Source organism: Geospiza fortis, unplaced genomic scaffold (genome assembly GCF_000277835.1).
Source record: "Geospiza fortis unplaced genomic scaffold, GeoFor_1.0 scaffold5, whole genome shotgun sequence".
Classification (NCBI taxonomy): Eukaryota; Metazoa; Chordata; class Aves; order Passeriformes; family Thraupidae; genus Geospiza; species Geospiza fortis.
The window spans coordinates 343,656-365,450 of NW_005054421.1; the positions used below are offsets into that span (position 1 = coordinate 343,656).

The following is a 21,795-nucleotide window of genomic DNA, read 5'->3' on the forward strand; positions in this document are numbered from 1 at the left end:
GCCCGACTCCCATTTACATCCAGCTCTGTGCTTTGCACTGTTGGGAGCTGCTGGGGTAGATGAGAATCAGCCTCTTGGCTCTGAGTGCACATTGGTGAGTTCTCTTCCCTGGGGAACAGCCTCCTTTCGTGTTGGGAGAGCTGCTGACATCCAGCCCTGCATTCCTGAGAATGAAGTTCTCAGGTACCATTTCTTGGCCAGGAGTTGTGTGCCAAAGGCTGGGATGCTGCTCAGGGCCAGGTCAGTGGCCTGTGTAGAACAGGACAGACACATCGCATCTCTGGTAACAGCAAAAAGCTGGAAACAATGATCCTGAAATTTTAAAGTGTCAAATCTGTAGTCTGTGGGAAAAAAAACTGGCTCAGGGGCTCTGCCAACCCAGGGGTTTAAGAAGTCTAGCTCCTTGGAGTATTGGTACTATGAATCAGTCTCTGAAGTGGCATGCAGTATTGGGCCTGGGAGAGCATATTTTTGTTGCAGATCCTTTGTACTGTCAAAAGCATACCTGTAAAGAAGGTCCAGTGTTATGTCAGACTCAAAATCTCTGAAGATGTTCAGAAAAAATAGGGTCAAAAGACAGTGCATGGATTTGATGCACAATTTTTGTATGATCAAAAAAGCACTTGTTTTCTGTCACTCACTAGGTGTGGTCAGATAGTGAACAGATAAGGTTTTAAGCTGTCAGGAGGTGTTGAAAACTGCCAAAAGTTGTGCCATTAAGAAAAACAGCCCCTCCGTAGGATGTGGGGAGCTCCTCTGATGCCTTGTGAAGGCTGAGCTAGAACAGAGGCTGGACAGAGTTAAAGAATAAAGTAGGGATTTATTAAAGGCCTCAATGGATCCACCTTGGGCAGCACAAGAGCCCAGCCAGGGCTGCACCCAAGATGAACCAAAATGGTCACAAAATGCACAACCAGTCACAGGGTCTCTCACTTTTATAAGTTCTGCTCCATTTGCATCTTGCAGTTAATTGTCCAATTCCAGCTTTAAGGTTAGCAGTCCCCTCCTTCTTGTTTTTCTCTCTTCAGTCCATGTTGTTTATGCTCTTGGGCCTGAGATTTGGGTGTTTCTCCTTGGTCCCAAGCTAGGGAAGGAATTGTTTTGTCTAGCTACTCTGTGAAGAGAGGAAGCTCAGAACTACACACTAAAGCAGCACAGAATATGAAAAATATAAAAGCTAAAACCTGAGGCATCAGCTCAGCCTGGGTCGGCAGCGGCTGTAATGTGGTCCTGGAACCACAGCAGGAAGATTCAGGCTGGAAGAGGTTGAGGCGCACAATTCCCTGGGAGACTTCTTAGTCATAAACGGAGATGAAAAAAATGCCCAGCTCCAGTGTTTGTTTGCTGTAAAAAGCCTTGGGAAGCTGTTGGACAGAGTGGCAGAGTGCCCTTTGGCATGCCTGGCTCCTGTTGCCCCTTCTACCCTGGCAACTGCCTTGGTTGCAACATTCTAGCACAGAGCAGTCTCCAAGGCCAGGGTAAAGATCAAATCTCCTCGTCAAGGCAAATTACCAGAATAGCACATTAAAGTTTTCCTTCGGTATTTTAATCCAGTCTCCTCTGAGCTTTTATTGCTGTAGAGCAACAAATGTCCCTTGTTTTTGCAAAAGGTTTGTCAGAGATGGAGCTCTTAACGAAGAGCAGGGCTCGCTGGGACATCTTGACAAAGTCTTTGTGGGAAGTGGGGCGGGGGCTGTGTTCCTGGAGCCTTGGCTCCCACATGGATCACATCTGTACTTTGCAGGGTACATGGTCCAAGCCCCCCGGAGGGGCCCGAGCCTCGGCAGCAGCATGACCAGCAGTGTTCACACAGGCAGATGTGCTAAATATGCTCTAACAAAGCACATCTCAATCAAGAGTCCTTAATTAAGACCTCAGAAAAGCCTTTTGAAAAATACTTATCCATACCTAAGCACAGCAACTAAGAAGGTAAGAAAAATCTAGGGGAATTGATTTGACAGAGAGAAACCCCTGGGACAGCAGGAAGGACAGCTCATGCTGAGAGTGCAGCGCCTTGCGGGGCTGGAAATCCTCTCCTTTGTGTCCTGTGTCACATGAGCTTCTCTGAAATGCTGCCCCACTCCTCCAAACAGTCCCTGGAATATTTTCCTCTGTCGTGGGCATACTGTGAGGGTTAATTCCTGTGTGTTTCTGTCTCACAATGAAGCAGGAATGGAGGAGGTGCAGGACTGCTCCCTGGGAGGTGCTGTGCCTGATGGGATATGCATTGCAAAAGCCAAAACAAGCACTATTGCCAGTTCGGTTAATTTAAAAGCCAAGAGTCCAGATTAGAGGTGATGGTAGTTTAAGAAACAAAATTAAATTTAAAAAAACCATGCCTAGCATTTTTCCCTCTGTTTATGAAGCTTCATGGTATGCAGTGATGATGTTTTGTTTATATCCTTAAAACTATGAGAGTTAAAGCCAATTTTTTTAACAACAAAGAGAAAACGAAAGCTAAAACGTCTCCACATTTTCATGCAGCTAGGTAGGAGGGACTTTGGGTACCAAACCACGTATCACAGACTGAGGCTGAAGCTGCAGGAGCAGCAGTATTTTTGGAATATTCTAGCACAGTGGGACAGAATTTCCATTGCCGTTTGGCTGTGGGGTTAGAGATACATGAGGCTCTAAAGCTTTATCCCTGCTGGAGCCCTGATAACACTGATCTGATACACAAGAAACCTCAGAATCCTTATTGCAGTCCCATGTGTTGTTGAGACTTAACTGAATTAAGGTAACGTGTTCATGGCTGGATTTTTTGTATCTGTGTCTATATCTGTCTGTCCATCTCATCCGGCTTCAGTATCACAGAACTGCAGAGATGATCAAAAGAAAAATGAGAATGCTGAAGCAAGGATCTCATTTGAAATATTCTTTCCAGGCTGATATTTTTCCAGTCATTCTGCCAGCAGTCTCAGGTCTGCTTAGTCTGTTTAAACTGTCATCTAAGTGCAGCTCCTGCTCCAAGCCAAAGCCATCTGTTGTTGGGTAATAGTTCTGATTTATTCTGCCTCTGGTTGACACTCATGCTCCTGAGCCAGATGCTGACTTGCAAATTTTGCTTTTATTCATTTTCAGTTTTATACCATGTGTTAATATCACAAACAATATTTTAATTTAGGTTTGTTTTGGGGTTTTTTTTGTCTACTGTTTAAAATTAGGGATGAGTGTGACAGCCCCTTCTGGGATGCAATTCAGCATCCTTCAGAATGGCACGTGACATTTTAGAAATGCATTCAAACAGTGCTTCTAAATGTCTGATATCTTCCAAATCACTAATCTGTACACTCATTTCTGTGGCATAGAATTTATTTTGTTTTGCTTTCAAATAAAAGGTTTGGACTGCTTGAAGAATTTTGGGCTTGAGAATGCTGTGGGTGGCTAACTGTGGTCAGGATATCTGATATTCTACAGCATACCCTTCAACTTCAGTGACGTATGAGGGTAGTTAGGTAACTTTGCAAGTTTGCACTGATTGCCACAATGCATATGAAAGATAAAGATGATTCGAGAGATGGATACATTTCACCAATTCCAGATTTATAAAATGTCTCTTCGTAGATGGGCAGCTTCCAGACAATGGGTGCATCTTGCACATTAGCTCCTGGTGGCAGTCTGGGTTTAGAGCTTTTTGTTTGTCTGTTTTCTCCAGAGTTCCTGTTGAATCACTGGGAGCTTGTGCAGCAACTCCAAAGCAGGTTTGAATGCAACTGCAAAATGCTTGTGGTAACTCTTAATACAATTTATACATACAGTAAATAAAGGTGCCATTATAAGGCAGCATAGATTAATGCACCAGTCTTCAGATTAGTTAGCAAAAAGCAGTTGCTACTTGTAATGACTCTCAGGTGATCATCTGTGCAGTACTTGTGGTTTGGTAGGTAGTGATGGACTCTCAGAAGCATTGAAAAAGGAAAAAACCAAACAGTATAAGCATTTTTAAGGTCTGCTAAAAATAGTCATCAAATTGTGGCAAGGGCATTGTTACAAAATGTAATTTAATGGACATCTTAGGCCTGTTCCTTTGGGAACGTTGGATTTCAAGAAGAGTTTTTATGTAAGGTTCATCGTCTTAGTGAATGTTTTCTTAATCTTAAGCAGTTCAGAAGTGAAATGGGAATTACATACGTGATCTGAGAATTATACCAGAGTGGTTTTATAATTTTGGTTACCAAGATGTTTTTTGCAGACATTTATTTAATGTTTTCTTCTCATGGTCAGTCATTTAGTGTTTTGGGGGAGGGAAATTTTTGATGGGGAAAAAAAGAGAAAGAAAGTGGTATTTCTGCAATGTATCTACAGAATATCTTGACGTATTTGACACCTAACTTTGTGTGCAACTCAGTTCCCCAAATCTTGCATATAACACTGTAATGTTTATATTTTTAAATGGCAAAATTACAGTTACCCTGACATTAATAAATTAATGTATCCTGAAGGAAGTCTAATTCACTTTGCCAAAAAGATAACCTTGCCCAGAATTATGAGATGTTTGTATGGGAAAAGCATGGGAAAGCGTGAAAGGAGAGCATCAGACTGGCTTAATAATATGGGAGATGCCTGGACCACAGCTTTTAAGTTCCATTGATAAGGGAAGAACCATATTTTTCCAGGCTGCAGGTTGAGCAGCTTGAGTTCAGCAGCAGCACAAGAGCCCTGGAGAAAGGCTGTGTTTCTCCTTGCAGGCCAGGGCAGTTTCTGCTGCCTTACAGCAGCGCCCAGGAAAGATCAGATACTAAAGCACAGCTTCACCATCCAACTTCCCTGGAAGGTGTTGTCAGCAGAGCTTGTGTTTCACACCCCAGCCCAGCTCTGAGCAGTGCAGTCCTGCTGCACAAGGCATGTGGTCTAGAGCTTCACAGAGCAAGACGACTTGCATAGAAAGTAAACAGCTGTGCAAGTAAAAGCTTCAATTCAGCAAGGTCCTTAAACATATGTTTAAATATCATTGAAGTCAAGTTAAATTACTTTAATCATATACATAAGCACTCTGTTGAAGGAGGGCTTAATAGTAGTTTGCATCTCTTTCCACATGATCAAGGCTTTTTCATATTTGTTGCATGCAATAGGGATTTCTTCTTGGTTACACAGCATGAGCAATTGCTGTGACTTTTGGAAGACTCCCTCAACAATATGAATTTTCTGAGCTGTTGTAAACAGTACAGTGTGGAATGCCAGTAAGAGAGAGTGGAAAGTCGTTTTCCCAGCTCTGTGCTTTGAGAGTAGATTTAACACATCTTTTCTGCTGTTTTCCAGGACCACCTGCTACTGCCAGCCACCACACATAACAAGACCAGGAGACCAAAGATGTCTATAGTGCTGCCAGCTGTAAACATCAATGGTAAGTGCAAAAGAAGTAAGGGAACGATAAGAGAACAGTTTCAAAGAGATGTGACTGACTCATACATGAAAAGCAATCTTAGGCCAAATGTCTGTCATTACAGCTTTGCAAAAGAAGTCAAACTGATCATTACTGGGGTTTAGTTGCCAGGGTCCCCGCTGGAGCTGGAGTACTGGCAAATCTCCCATGCTTGGTCACCCAGACTTTGAGGGGAGGTGGGGACTTGGCCAGCAGTTGTGCATTCTGGCTCCTTTGAGGACGGGGAGGGTGCCATCCAGTCCTGGTGATTTGTACCCAGCTGATTAAGGGTTACATGAATGGGATTTAACCTCTCTAACTTGGTGGCTCACAGAGCCCATGGAGACTGTCCTCATCTCCTCGTTTGGGTTCCTCCTACGCTTGCTTAGCAGGGCAAATTCCTTGGCTTTGCTGGTTTATTAGGATGCTGACTGCCTTCCCTGACCCTCCTCAGCTGTTTACCACGCTGTTATACAACACTCAGTGTGAGTGGGACCTCTCAGCACTGCCTGGTCAGGATTAATAATCATCATGTTACTGTGCTGCAGGGCAGCAGAGAAAACAGCTTTGCACTGGGGCACGGGCTTATTAGTGCACAGAAATATTCTGGGTCAGCATTTCAGTCCCACATGAGAGACAGGACATGACCTGCACAAATATATCATGAATTCAGATGGTGAGGAATTGCCAGGGTGGGACATGCTTGGGACACAGGGTCACTGCCACACTGCCACACTCATCAAAGGCATTGAGAACCCTGGAGCAGTGTAAACTTCACTTTCTGAACAACTGTGCACATAATGCTTTTTTAAAACATCTGTCTTTTACAGTACATGTGAATCATAAGCCCAAATGTTATTGTTAAATCCCAGCATGCTGAAAACATTATCTGCTGATGCGAATTTCCATAAACTAAGAAAAAAAGAATCAGTTCAGGCTTTCAGCATTTTAATAATTGCACTTTCCCATGCAGTACAGCCGAGTGTGATAATCTGTACAGCTATCCTAGGGGAATTTTTATTAGATATATCAAAATTATTTTTGGCATTTATCTGCCTGAAACTCCCTTTTTATGTCTGTTACAAAAATCCTTTTCTGGCTGACCTGCCCACATGCAAGTGGGCACTTTATCACTGAAGTACAAACACTATTTCTAAATTACACATTATTTCTTCTTAACATTTTACTGAGTCCTGTTTTTACTTGAAATAACTTTTCATTTGCTGGAGTAAAAATAATTTGGAAAATACGCATCAGAATCCAGTGACAAATCTTATCCATAAATAATGAAACATTGTGAAATTATATTTTCATCAGTTCTTCGGCATTGTTTCTTTGGAACATCAGCATAATCCAGGAAATAAAAAAAATGTCCAGGGATTTGGGCAGAGATGTCGAAACAGATGAGACACAAGAATAGCATTAAGTAAACAACAGCATCAAACATGGATTCCTCTGTGACACCCAGCCAGGTGTTGGGAAAAAGTTACAAGACAGTAGATAACTTGGATTGATTTTCAGTTTGACTATTGATAACCATAGCAAATGATTCCCTAAACTGTTCTGTCTGGAGAAGAACCCATTTCTATCCTTTGAGAAAATAGCTTCTCCACCCTTTTCTGCCTCTGTGGGGACTGGAGTTGATCTGCACAAGCATCTGGGAGTTAGGTGACAGCAGAGCTTTCCTCCCAGCTGTCTGCTGTTCTTTTAAGCCCACCTTAATTCTTTGTGCACCTGCAGAGAGTTGGCTGCTGGAAAAGGACGAGTCTCCTTTGGAGAAATTGGCAAAACTTTCAGTGTAAGAACTTGTACCCTGTTTCCTTGTGCCTCAGCCAGATCTCTGTGCAAAAAGGGAAACCTTTTCTACTGCCACTTCCTTGCCCTTCTTTTTTACTGCCACAACCCTGGCAGAGGAGATGACAGGAATACAAATGAAGCGGTCTTTGTTTTGAAGTTTTTTCAGAACTTCATCACTTGCTTGTGATCACTTGCATTGTGCACTAAAGTTTACCTATGACACTGTTTCCAAAGATGAAATACTTGACAGGGCAGTTGAGAACCAACCCTTTAAACTACTTGGACAGTCTTTTCCCAGCAGACAGTCATCCTTTTCTGGTCACACTTAGAATGTTCTGGTGCCTTCTGAGGCCCACTAGAGACTGCCTTTAGCTGGCTTGAGCCATTCCCACCGCTGGCTGCAGGGACAGAGAACAGGTATGGACAATGAGTACAGAGAGGAATGAGTTGTCCACTGCTGTCCTACCTGGCTCTGCAAGACTAATCTGGCAGTTTTCACAAGTGTACAAAGCAGAGTCAAGGTTACAGCCTGAAGAGTTTTTCTGGGAGGAAGGTGGCAGTCCTTGTGCTGTCAAGAGACAATCTTGTAATTGATGTGCACGTGCACATGTGTGCAGTCAGTAAGATCGAAGTTTAAAAGGAGATCTTGTACAAGGCAATAGCAGTATGTTATTAATTTTCCAGATGAAAACTTGCTTTCAAGTATTCAGTTGCTGTATGCTGGAAAAGAGTAAAAACAGCCATTACCTTGTTAACGTGCCGTGTGCTCCTTCTCACAGTCAGCCTGAATCACCCACGCCCCTCAGAGAGCATTGGGATAGAACCAGATCCTCACTGTCCGGGTGCACAGAAACATATTCGCCTATTTAAATATGTTTAGTATGTTAAGATATGTTAAATATGTGTAAGTTTAATTTTTTTTAAGTATAGGAACTTGTTATACATTGTTACATGATAATCCTCCACCTCCTACTCCCTTTTCCTTCTTCCTCCCTGGTCATAGCCCCTTTCCAAGCTTGCTAGGCCATCCCCCACTTTACAATCAATGCTTGCTGGCAGCTCTTCCTTTGCTGCCTCTCCAGATGCTCTAGCAGTCCTTTGCCCTTGTGCCGTGTCCCTGCTGGCTGCTGTCCCATGGTGCAGCTCTGCCCTTGGCCCCTGCAGCCAGCCATGCTCAATTCTGACCTGCCTCTGCCCAGTGACCACATGCAGAACTCACAGAAAATCTGCCTGATGGTGCCTAAGGGCCTCAGCATTGGTAAACCTGGAAGGAAAAACGCAGAACTGGGGAGTCCTAGTCCAACTCTGTGTGGTTTTGGAGGCACCATTGGTGTGCCTTCCTGAGAAGTTACTCCAAGAAGAAATATCTTGCAGTTTCTCATGGGAATGAAAACGAACTGCAATCTACAGTTAAACTCAGGCTTTTGTTTTCAAGCAAGTCATGTTTGTTATGCTGGATTGCAGCTATTATTTTAGAAATCTAACTATGCACTTGAGACCAGTTAAGTCTCCAGTAGGTTTCATTCCTAAATTTGCTTTTATTTTAATTCAGAATGTTGTTGGCTCATTACACCAATTCCAAATTGACATATAGGCGGTGCCTTTCTTGAAGTTTAAGTGAAACCATCTGCCATGAGCCCTCTATTTATTTAACTGCAGCATGTTGCAACATGGATCTTTGGATCCAAGTGACCTATAGAGAACAGTGTAGCTGAGCCACTCTGCCCACCCTGAGCACAAGCCTTCTGTGTTTGCAGCATGCCTGCAGCTCTGCAGCCCAGCACAGCCCAGCAGGACTGCTGCTCTGTGCAGCACACAGGAGCGAGGACAGGCAGTGCCAGAGAGCCACTTCAGTGTTTGGCCCAAGAAGCCCCTTTCAGCAATGCAGTTCTCCCTGGGATTAGGTGACGGACTCTCACAGCTTGCACTTGCTCTTGGTAGGAGCAGCTCTAGGTGTCTGTACAGCTGTGTACTCTCCTTAGCAGCAACACAGAGACTAAAAAGGCCTTTTTTCTTCTTAGGATCCCTGTGCAAAACAGTTCCCTATATGTGAAAGTTTTTCCATCATTCACTGGGGGTTGGTGTCTGCGCTCTAGGTGAAAACAAAAGTGAGAGACCTGATGAGAAAGTCCCTGGTGAAATCTAAGGCTCATTTTCTTGGAATTAGCAGCCATGACAGAGAGAGTTTTGAATTTTTTATAAATATTCTGCATAGGCCCTTAGTCTGATGAAGCCCAGTGGGGCTTGTCTTCAGTCTGCCTTTGAGATAGCTGTTTGTGTGACCCTCGATAACCTGACCCTCCTTAACCTTCTTAAGGAGCCCTCTTCTCCTAAGGGTTGCTTTTCTTATGAAATCCAACAGCAAAATAATCTCCCAAAGGCAGAAATGGAATGGAGTGCTGACTTCAGCAGAGTCCATGTGCTCTGTTGTGTTAGCCAATTTCTGATTCATGAGCAGTTCCATCAGCTTTCCTTCTTGCCATCCATCATCCTACTGAGGTAACAGACTTCAAAAGTGCTCTGAAATAATATACGTTCTAATTAAAAAGGTGGAAAACAAATGTAGTGGTAAGGCTTTTTGATCAAAACTGGAGTGATTTCTGCCATCAAGCAGCATAATTATTTGCATTGCAGCTACAAAGAACCTCCTTTCAACTGCCACCATGTGCAAGCAAGTCACAGATGTCCCAGGCTGGTAGCAAACTGTCTATGAAAAATCTGTAAGGCAAACAGAACCCACACAGGCTGAGGAGGAAAATAAAAACAAAAGCTCTTTGGGAAGTGACAATGGTCTGTAAGTTCCCATGTCTTAGGGTTGAATAAATAAAGTCTTCAACTTCCTCTGCCTTTCAGGGTCAAGCAAACAAAAGATGTGTGTCCTTTTTTCAGAGCAAGAAACAGAATTCGCAGTCAGTCATTGAGGAAGGTCTAAAATAGCATGTATCTGACCGAACAGCAGCTGTCTTCCCTGAAGGTTACTGCTTGACATTTTGGGAAGCCTCTTTCTTGCTTTGGATAGCTCCAGAGCAGTTTCCAGGAGGGTGATGGTCCCTGCTATCCATAGCTGTTGTCCCTCATCGTTCTCCCTGTGCCTAAAAGCCAAGTCATGGTGCCCATGGCTCCCTCTCACAGCTGCTGTCCTTGGCACCAGGCTGGGAAGCTCATGCCACTCTACCAGGTATAGGGGACACATCTCTTGGCTACACAAGCATGAGATATAGAGATACTTCCCTCAGTGTTTCTGCTTTTTATCTGCATTTGACAGAAGGTGCTGAGAACTCAGCACAGCCTTACAAGCTGTGGTGTGTGACCAGAAGACTCCAGAAGTTGTGTATGTGGGATTAGAACCTAGATGTGAGATGAAGGAAGGGTGACTGCTGAGGTTTTTCAGGAAAGTCCCCCAGGAGTCCATCAAGTTCTCCAAACAGGATGTAGGAAAATACATCTAACAATGTCTCCAATGCTGTCATTCTGGTCATTTTGTAACTGCCATTCTTTTGCTTCTTGAGCTGCCAGTTGAGGAATAAAAGTCGTTTGGTGAAGTCTGAGGAAGGAAGAGTCAGAGCCGTGATTAGACCTCACTGCAGCAGCTGATTCCTGAGCCTGGGCTGGGACAGAGGGAGAGCCTGCAGTGTCCTGTGTGCAGCCATGGGCCAGCACCGTTACTGTGATTCTTCTGTAATTGGGAGGATTTGCCAATGTCAGAGATGTACTTCTGCTCCCGTGCTCTTGTAAAGCTGTGCTGCAGCGGTCAGGATTGAAATGATGGCAGAACATTGTTTAACAAGAAATTTTAACAACAGATTTTAATAATCTTGTAAGATGCTGCTATTCACGTTTCTGTTGTCAAAGTCATGTAGAAGTGCAGTTTGTCAAAACAAAATATTCTTCAAACTTTCCTGCATTTCTTTGAATCAGAATTGATCATTGCCTAGATTAAATCCTAAATAGAAGTTTTCAACTGTTGCCTTTGAAAGGCTTTGGTCTCCCCAGCCATGTTTGTTAATACGTTGTCTTTGACAGAAAGGAGATTAAATTATTTTAAAAAGTAAGAAAGAAAGCATTCAGGAATCTGTGCACAAAAGTAATGGAATCTGTGTCACTTGAGTTCATGTTTATTTATTTAGACAGGAAACGAACAAGAAATGAAATCATGAAGGCTTATTCCCTAATGAATTTTCATAATGAGCTGTTTACCTAAATTACTAAATGAGTAATCTATTTTTATGCATTCAAAAGAACAGGAAGGTTATTTCAGAGGATCTTCAGTGCCTTTTGCCCCTTAATGAATACAGAAAAGAGTATCTCATGGATTTTGCTAGAGCAGGCCGAGCCCCAGCGTGCCTGGTGCTCCCTGTGCAGACAGGGTACTGCTGCAGATGGCATTGTGCTGGGAACACACTGTTTGCCAAGGGGGCAGAGAATTAGTAATAAATTAATTGGACTTTGTATTTAGTGTTTCCAATGCCAGTGTCGAGTTTTTTTTGCCAGCAGATTTTTTTTCCCATAGGAATGATACACTTCTGTAAAATACACAAAGTATAATTAAAAAGAAGCCCGTGCCGTAGGCTGACAGCACGGATGCCAGTGTGGAGTTGCAGAGTTGGTTTGAAATGAGCATGTGTGTGTCTCCTGGATGTTTGGTAGCCCTGCATGCTGATGCTGCTGTGGGCGTGTGCTCTTCCAAGGCTCGCTGTGCTGAGAGCTGTGCTGCAAAGCAAAGAGGGAACTTTCACCCCAATCTGTGAGGTTACTGTTGCCATCATGGCTATGTTGTGCTATGCACAGCATGTTGTAATTCTAGCCTCCAGCCCAGCCAATCTGCTTTAATATATCTTCAGATGTTGTAAATTCAGGATTATATAGTTCCTCTTGGTGTGAAATTAGAGGTGGCAAACAGTTTTATGTTTGTGATAGGTGGGCCAGCTCTGGTAACTCTCTATTTCTGCAGTGATCTGAAGCATAATTACCCGTAATGAGCTCACCCTGTAAAAACATGAAAAGCTGCAACAGAGCTGGTAGAGGAGGTTCACATTTATGAGTTCTGTCTTGAGAACATCGCTGGAGTAAACCTAGAGACTGGTGAAAACAGTCTGAGAGGGCCTGTTGGAATGTTTGGGTTAGTCTCTAAGGAGACTCCTGCCAGCAGGGCTGGGAGGCTTTTCCCTGCTCCTCAGATCCTGGGTCTGTCCTGCAGGCTGCGCTTCCCTCACCTCTTGATACAGCCCACCTCACCCCTGCTGCTTCCTGCTGTGCTTCCGGGGCATCTTCTGGCCTTGGAAACTATTTGAAAAACACATCCTGAGTTCCTGAAGGACATTTTTGCTCATTCCCCACTTCATAAAGTAAATCATCTCACTCCATCCTGCCTGAGTCTGTAGCAGCTCCAGAGGAGCAGGCTGTGCCATATCCCTGTCTAGCACAAACACCTTCTGGGTGAATGTGGATCAAGAAATGGCTGCCAGCCCCAGCTGCCCCTCTCCAAGGGAAAGGAGGCACCCCTGTATCAGAGTAGGACTCGCACATGAAAGCTGTAAATCTCCTGTTGCTGTAGCTGGGAGACAGAAATGTTTGCAAGGGCCGTGTCTCTTTCAGAGCACGCTGCGTTCACTCAGGCTCTGCAGCGCTTTCATCGGTACCTGGCACATGCACTGAGCCACAGGAGCTCATGTGCAGGGGAGTGCTTGCCCCACACAGACAGAAGATGGTGTTAAAAATATGCTTCTACAAGCAAGAGCTGATTGCAGTATCTAAATAAATGAGGTAACTTTATGTACTCAAGTTAGACAGGTGGAAAATTCGGCTCACTCTTTGGATACCGTCCAAGCTATAAAGACATTTCAACTGTAAGGGAATACAGGCTCTCACTGGCCTGCAGTCTTTAATCAGTGACACACTTTAACACCAGGATACAAGTGATACTGGGTGATAGGCAAGGTCCATGTCAATGCAAACATGATGTTACCTCTTGAAAATAAAAATTAAGTCCAGTAGTTAAATTAATTTTTTCAGTAAGTGCCTGCAACTTGAAATGCCACAGTTCAAAGGTAGAGGCTAAATAAAATGGGAAAACATTAAAGGAAAAACTAGTGGGGTTAAAATGCTGACAAATGAAGATTGGTTAAAGATTAAAAGCTCACTGCAAAAATCTTTAAAAGAAGACTAAAAAAATACGATGGGCTTAAGTAACGCATTAAAGTCAATCCATAGAAGTAAGAAGATATCTTTTAAACAATGGACATTGTAGCCAAATGAGAGAATAGGAAAAAAAAAGAGGATAATTTCTGGCAGACTAAATGTCAAACCATAAGAAGTTAAGCCAGAAAAAGATACTAAGCAACAGCATGCCTGAGGCATAAAAGAAATAGTAAAAATATTTTTGAGAGGAGGCTTGCCAGGGAGTCTCTAGTGCCTGTGGAGGATCAAGGTGTTAAGGAGTACTTAAAGTGGAAATCAGCACTGCTGAAGGGAGGACTAAAGTGTTCTTGTGCTGGTATTAACCACTGAGGCTGTATAACTATCAGGCAGGTGACAAATAAGGCAAACTTTTAAAAAACTACTTCAACTGAAGTCTCAGTTTTGCACCAGTTGGCAGCATCTGTGAGAGCTGAGTGTGTCCTGGCACATGCAACAGATTGGGAAGAGAGCACAGCTCCTGTAGAGGAAAGCCCTACCTTAGTGCTCCATTGGAGGCCCCAGAGGGAGAGACAGTGAGGATAAGGGTGCTCCCTTCAGCACAGCAACATACAGAGTGTTCAGAAACCTTGGGAAAATATGATTCTTTGAGACTGCTGAAAGGAAGCAAGCTTTTGTGAGACAAGAGCGAAGGCTCACTCACAGATTAGTGTTTCTCTAAAAGGTGGAAACAGACAGTCTCATTTTGCAGTGAAGGGGTTGTTACCCTTAGATTCATACATAGGTCTGTGCTGGGGAGATGCCACGGCTCCCAGTCCCTGCTGCACTCAGAGGGAGCAGTGCCCTGGTCCTGGGACAAGCCCTCCAGCCCTCGTTCTTGAAAGAAGCCTTTACTGGAATGCCTTTCTAGGCTACTCTCCTGTGTGCAGTTTAATGTCTTGTAAATTTGCAGGCAGTGGATTTGCAGGCAGTGTGGGAAGTTTGTTTATCCTTTTAGTGCCTCCCAAGTGGGCATGGGATGGTTCTGACTAAGAGCATTGCTCTTCCTCTGGCCTCTTTCTTCACTCCCTAGAGTTTTCTGTGCAGCAGAACTCCTTACCCTTGTATTTGTTTTCTCTTTGCTGTTTTGCCTTTTGTCATTAGCATTGTCACAGATGGTTAGATTTTAAATAGGGTCATCCTGCAGCAATGCTGCCCTGCCAACAACACACATATACACAGCCAGAGCTGTCAAAAATGTCTCTCTTTTTCCAAGAAATACTGCATCTGAGGGAATTTTAAATCAAGTGCCTGCGAGGGTCAACACTGATGAGTCTGGTCTTCTCTTCCTGAAGTGACCATTGGCTCCCTCTCCAAAACAAGAGCAATCACACTGAGTCCACACTGGACCATCTCCTCAGTAGCTCATGTTCTTTCTCTTAGAGGAAGTGATGCAGCATGAAAGACTGAAAAGGGAGGTGGGCAATCCAGTGGGACACAGTCCCTGGGAAGAGCCAACTTTCCTTCCCTCTTCCTGAGACCTCCCAGTCTAGAGCAGGTACTAGAAAGCACCAGCTGGCCCAGATTGGCCACTGACCGCGCTGCTCACAGGTGCTGCTGGCCTCTTCCAGAAACCACACAGTGGTGCAAGCTAAGGGCAGGTGATGCTCCTCACCCACAGCAGTGCCAGCCTCGCTGGTGGCTCCATTATTTACTTCAGAGGCTGCTGAGAGCTTGTTTCATCTGGTTATCTTGCTTACCTCTCATGCCTGTGCATATCTCCCTTGGATAACCCCTGACACCACTGCTCCAATGGATTGAGCATGAAGAGAGAAACCCTGTCTCCTGCTGTCAGCTCATGGCTTGTCAGGGTGAGTTTGATGGTGTGGATCCAGTGTTTCTGTACTCCTAGAGATGCCTGGCTCACAGTTGGAGAGGAGGTAGGAGACCTGGAGACTGAAATGCCAGGATCTCACTTAGTCTGTGCCCGGGACTGAGGACAGCTGAGTTCACAGAGGTGAGACCACTGCAACTGCTTTGTTTGGGAGTAGTTCCAAGTGGGAATTTGCTTTTAAAAAGGGAAGTTATTTGGGTCACACTATAACTTTCTCCCTTGCCTCAAACAATCCTGTCCAACAATCCAATCTGTAAATGTTTTAGCAATCCTGCTGCGTTGTTGCAGTGAGCGTATTTTTAGTCTGTAACACTGCTTCATTTATATACTTATTTGGTAGTGTATACCAACCCTTCAGATGGAAACATTGTCCAGATGTGCTGGGTAGGACAGTCAGGGCTTCTCAACGGAGATGAGATGGAAGATTGCTGCAGTGACAGTGCAGAGAGAGCCCCGTGAGTTATGTGTGGGGACACCTGCAGCCCTTCAGCAGGTCAGTGCAGCAGAGTGCAGCTGGTGCCTTCAACTCCTGAAGCTCATGCTTTCTGAGCCCTGCTACCCTAAACATAAGCTCTGGATTGGGCTAGGGCAGGTTACAATAAAAACTGTTTGGATAATTAGATGCTAAATCATTCCTAAAGCTAAACTTTATCCCTGTCAGGTGCTGGAGCACATTAGTGGCTCTTTGAAAGCTGCCCTGGTTTCTGCTGCTGTGAGAGATGGGCTGCAGAAGGGGCTCCAAGTGTAGATTAATGCTGACACAGACTGAAAACTTCCTCTTTAGAAGGAATTGTGGAAAGTACAGAGTGTGAGTAGCTGTTCAGCAAAGATGGCTTTAATAGAGTTGGTGGGTTTGGATCACCTTACCCAGGGGTGATTCGCTGGCTCCTATTTTGACATCAGTTGAACTGGTTCCATGGATAGCAAAGTCACCTTCTGCTCCCCGCCTCCCACACAAGAAGGGGATGATTGTCTCGCCTTACTGACAAAGACAGGTAGTTAAATAAGGATGGGGTGAGTGATTGCCCTCCCTGTACCTTAGCAGGAGTAAGGACATGTAGTCCAGATCTGTGTGGCTGGCAGCACCTTAAATGTGTGTTCAGTGAGCACAGCAGATACAGAGCCAGGCAGGTTCTGACCATTTAAAGTCACCTACTCAGAAAGCAGCCAGTAGGTACTGGCACATGGGTTATCTGCTTCAAAGGCAGCTGGGGCCTTAGAAAAGGGCCTGAGGACCTCACTGAATGATAGAGTATTGGTCCCACTGAGTATTTTTTTGGTAATACACTGTGATATTGCCTAGAGCAAAGTAAAATTCATAGTTCTGGTAGAATAAGGCTCTATAAATATACATACGGCATGAGTGCACCTTCAGAAAGCTGTAAAACCTTTCCATGGTGTTTGAAACAGTCCAGCAAGCTCAGGTGGCCTTTCAGGGGAGCTCTGTTTCAGTTTCTCTGCAGACACCAGTTTTCACAGTGAACATTTGCTGCAGCAAAGCTTTTTGGGGAAGATGTAAGTAGGAAAGGATAAATTATCCAGAATCACATCTTCTTTAACACAGATGTGTCCATAGGGCCAAACAGCCTGATGATATGTGTAAAGTTGAAGTCTGTGGAAACAGCTGACATCACCATTTGTTCTTACTAACTGCATAACAAAAGTTTCATTGCCTGCCTTTCAAGCCCTCTGCCTGTCTTCTTCCTTTCTCTGAGAGAGTATCTCCCATAGAAGTAGGTGCTCAATCTCACAGACATTTGAACAGCCAACTGATTGATGGATGTCAGTGCTACTGAGGGAAGAAGGAGGATTTTGGTTTTATGGCCTTTTCAGTAATACAGTTTTAAAAATCTAATGCTTCAAATATGAAGACAATCTTCTATCATCCTCAGACAATTTGTAGCAGTAGTTAATGCCCTCAGCCCTATTTGGTTTTGGTTTGGACTGCAGACTTCAGCTTTCATCTGTTGGATCTTGCACCATGATTCTTTTTAGAGGGAGAGCAGCATTGGGAATTAGGTTTCTGTTCCCTAGACGAAGCTTGTGCTGGGAGTTTGGTACAGCCTGCAAGAGCCAGTAAGGCTCTTTGGGAAAGTGCAGTCAGAGCTGCAACACTTGGCACAATTACCTTTGCTATTAATTTGAAATAGTCAGTCATCTGAAGCATGGCTTTTAAAGCTGTTAACAAATAATTAACTGCAGCACAGGCTCTTGGCCCAGCAAGGATAGCTTCTTTAGCCTGAGTCTGCACTGTGTGAAAAACTGTATGTTCTGAACTTCAAAGAGGAGCAATAAATCTATTTATTGATCTATCTCTCTATTAATCTATTATTAATCTATCTCTCCTCTACAGGAGATCTGTTTTCTTTTACATAATCCCACAAAACATCAGTCATCAGTAATGCAGGACAGTGAAGATCGCTGTGTGTCAGCGTTGCCGCGGGCCCTTGGGCAGCCCTGTGTAACGCACACTGGCAGTGCTGACCTTGCAGCCAGCACCTGAGCAGCAGGCAGCAGCCTGGGGCTGTCACTTCTGCTTCACAGACACCCTGCTACCTGTGCCTCGCTGGGAGGGCTGGTGGCTGTGTGCTCAGGCAGGGCAGTGCAGGCTGTCTGAGCTCTGGTTACACACGCTGACCCCTCCAGGGATCAGCCACAGGCACCTGCTGAGCTCAGTGCTGGGCACGGCCCCTCTGGAAACCCACCCTCTGCCCCTCTGGTGCCTCCAGATGTTGCTACTGCATGGGAGGGGAAGGAGAGAAAGCATGACAAGGCTGTTTCTGAATGATCTGACACAGGAATCACCAGGCAAAATGGTTTGCTTGTTCTGGGAATCAGATCAGACCATGGAGTCCAGTGGAGAACCCACAACTCGAGGTGCTGCGTTTGAGGAAGGTGCTGACCACAGCTCTGGTCAGGAGTGGGAACTTGCAGCTTACAGAGGGGCAGGGCCAGAGGGACCAGGAGTGAATGCAAGTGTCTGTGGAGCTCTGGTACCCAAGGGCTTGACAGGCAGCTGCTCCTCCAGCCTTTCTTTAAAAACTCTTCATCATGAAGATCCTCTCATCTCCCCAAGGTACTTTCATCCAGGGCTTGTATTTCATTATCATTAGAAACTTGGTCAAAGTTAAATATGTTTCTCTTGCAGTCGAGCTGTTGTTTCTAGTCCTGTCATTCTGCTGGCTTATCCACAGTGATCCTCTGCAGTCCTCAAGGTTTTTCTGTAGTACTTCTGCCCAGCCCCATTCTTACTCATTTTCCAGCTCTGGCTGTGATTGAAATGCATTCTGAAAATTTTGGACAGCTTCTCTCTTTTATCAAAATTGCAATCTCATCCAATCTAGCCACTCCAAGGTCGTTGGAATCTCTCCAGTTTAGCATCTTCCAGAAATCTCTTAAGTATGCTGTCTATTCCTCATCCAGATCATGAAGCAGTTTAATGGCATCGAGCTCAGGACGGAGCCGTGTGGAATCATTTTTTGCAATGACAGTGAGCTCCCCTTCCCAAACAGGGGCTCGTGCCAGCTGTACTCAGGTCATGTTTGCCTGTTGTTCTGCTGGGACCATCGCATGGGCATTCACAGAGCATCAGCCCCTCCCTGGGCTGGGGTGGGCTGGGTGTCCCGGGGCTGCCGCTGCTTTCAGACCCCTCCTTAGAATGAAGCTGGTCCAGGTGCCTGGCAGCAGCACCAAGCAGTAACTGTGGTCTTTGAGGAACATCCCAATCCCACCTCCTCTTCTGTGTCTGTTTGGAGCTAAGGGTAATGAGAAAGGCTGCTGGAAATGCCTGTAGTGGGCATTGAGCCATTCCCACTGCTGCCCTCACCCCTGTGAGATCAAAGCCTTTGCAGAGGTTTTCTGCAGCAGTTCAATGCCTTTACCCCAGAAAGGGAAAGAATCAGATGCTGACTTCAAGCCTGCCTTTAACTCCTGGCCTAATTCACAGGCCAAGGGCAGGATTTGGGTATTTTGTGAATGTCTGGGCCGGAGGGGCGGGGGATGTGCATCCCCCGTGTGCCTGCTGGCCAGAGAAGCTCACCATGGGAGTGATTCCTCCTGGCTCTCGCCACTGTGGTGGACTCAGAAGACACAAGACACAGCCCCTCCTGCCATGGGGTAGCAGAGCTCTGGCTTACTTAATCCTGGCACACTTTGCTGGGAGGGAGCTGTGTCAGCACAGGGGGATCAGGATCCCAGCTGGTCAGAATGGGCTGGGCTGGTTCCCCAGTGCCACCCACACAGCACAGCTCCCTGCCTTGCCTGGGCAGCCCTTGGGATTGCTGTTCTCCTCTGTCTTGTGCAATGCCCAGAACTTAATGATAGCCCTCTGTGCTGGCTGCCAGTAGTCAGGGAAGCTCACTGCACCATCAAGATGTTTTCCTGGCCCTGGCCACCCTCCCATCCCATCCCACCTCACCCACTTGTGGCTTTGGAGCACTGTTTCTCACATAGCTGGGGTTCCATCAACTACAGCGTGAGAGCTGAGGAGCTGTTTCCAGCTTGCTGTGTCACAGGGAGCCCATCTGTGCCCATTTGCTGGCTCCAGGCTCTGTGCCCTTCAGCTTCCCCTTGTGCCCCTCTGCTCCCCTTGCCAGCCCCCTCTCCTGAATGGCACCAGCAGCCCAGCTCCCTCTGCTGACTGACTGGTCCTGAGTCTGTGGGTGGGAGCCAAGAGCACCTCCAAAGGCACAGAGAAGGGGTGACCTGGAGGAATGGCCTCTGAAAGGGTCCCAGCTGGGGACACAGCGCCTTATGTCACTGCTTTATCAGCAGTGCAGCATCCAGGAAGGGTGAGGTGCTTGTCGGGGCTTTGGGTCGGTGGCACAGAGACTTGCACAGCTGCTCCTGGCCTCAGTCTCTCGGTGGCACATACGGAGCTTTTTCCATTTCATTCCTTGCAGGTGCAAGCTTTGATTTCCCTTGCAGGCTCTCAGCCCCCTTAGCAAGGGTTTGCCCCTGCCTTTCATTACTGTACAAGACATGGTTGATCTAATGGCTTCTGCAGGTGGCGTGGGGTACAACAGGGTCCGGCCACGGTCCTCAGCTGTCATCCAGAGTCAGAGTTAATCCAGGAAAACAGTAAAAATTAGTAATGTATATAGCATTCCTCCAGTCCATACGCTTTCCATTAGGTGATCTTCCATCCTCCTGAGCACAGAAAGGAAACCCAGCCAATGGCAGTCTTCTGGCTCTGAGAGGATTGGTCTTGCCTGGAAATCCAATCTCAGCTCTTGCATTCCTGGGCACACTGTCTGTGCAGAGAATAGTCTCGCACCTTTAAATCCAGGCAGCAGATGCTAGCCATGTGCACAGCCTGTAAGCCCAGCAGCTCCTGTGGCAGCAGATGTCCCAGGCTGGGGGCACACTGGGGTCCTGTGTGCTGCTCAAGGTCTTCCTGTGCCCAGGGCTCCGTCAGGGGAGTGGCCTTGCCCAGTGTCACCACATCACTCAAGTACAACAGCCAGGTCAGCATGGGAATGAGGCACAGTTAATTCTTTTGAGAGATCACATTTTAGGGGTTTTTTGTTAATAGACAGGTGAAGAAATTTCTCAAGGTCCCCAGTGTCAAGAGGGTTACAGAAAGTGAAACATTCAGCTTTCTTAAATAAACTTATTTTCAATTTCTCCCATACTTTAGTGGCTCAAGTACAACAGTTCTGTAATGAATGTTACACAGTGCAAACTCCATCAGTAATGATGTGCAGATGAAGAAGAGGAAATAAAAGACATTAATTTCTAGGTGTGAGTGCACATGCTAAGTGTGGTCTGGGCTCTTTGAGGTGTCACAAGCAGTCTGGGGTGTAAGATGGAGCTCCATGTGTGCAGCTGCAGAAAGGGAGTTCCCCCACTGCAGCTCCTGCTCCAGACAAAAAGGGGTCCAGCTTTTAGTGCTGTTGGATCCCTAGCTTGCAGGGCTAACTCTGACCTGTTTTTTTTTATCCTTGCTTTTGCAGAGAATGTGATCAATGGGCAGGACTATGAGGTGATGATGCAGATTGACTGCGAAGTGATGGACACCAGGATCCTCCACATCAAAAGTTCATCTGTCCCTCCATACCTCCGAGAGCAGCGCAGAAATCACACCGACACCTTCTACAGCTCCTCCCCGTCCGTCCCAGAGACGCCCCATGCCCTGAGGGCCATTGTCAAATCCCTGCAGTAGCTCTTGTGACAGCGCACAGGGGAGCACCGGCACGCAGCAGGTCCTGCCACCAGCCTGAGCCCCTTCGCTGGCAGGTCCTGGGGCTCCTGGCGCATGGGCACAGCAGGGACAGCCCCCTTTAGCCCATTCCTGTGCCTGACCTCTCCCAATGGCCGCATCCTGCCCGGGGATGATGCAGCTCAGCTGGCTCCTCGCCAGGGACAGTCCTGGGGGCCCCACACAGCGTGGGGGACACGGGCCATCCCTGCTACTGAGGCGCTGTCCGGAATTGTTGGGTTGGTTTTCATTTCTGTCCCTGTTAGGCTGCCGGAGGTGGGCTGATGAGCCAGAGCCAAGGCAGCAGACACCCACACTTGGGACGGGCCGCTCTCCCTGCAGTGTGCTTGGGCAGCAGGAGAAGTCCAGCTCCCAGCTTCAGGTGCTGGGCCTGACCAGAGAGCCCCACTCCTCATCATTCCCTCCCAA

At 46.0% G+C, this 21,795-nt stretch overlaps 1 protein-coding gene across 1 annotated transcript in view; it reads left to right on the forward strand.

Annotated features, from left to right (window-relative positions):
• Nucleotides 1–21,789, forward strand: part of ATF6 (activating transcription factor 6) — a 70,757-nt gene extending 48,968 nt beyond the window's left edge. Inside the window, exons 14-15 of the mRNA XM_031061665.1 lie at nt 5,260–5,344; nt 21,122–21,789. Of these exons, the coding sequence (XP_030917525.1) occupies nt 5,260–5,344; nt 21,122–21,330 (294 nt within the window). The 3' untranslated portion in view covers nt 21,331–21,789. The remainder of the gene's footprint in view (nt 1–5,259; nt 5,345–21,121) is intronic.
• The last annotated feature ends 6 nt before the right edge of the window (nt 21,790–21,795 follow it).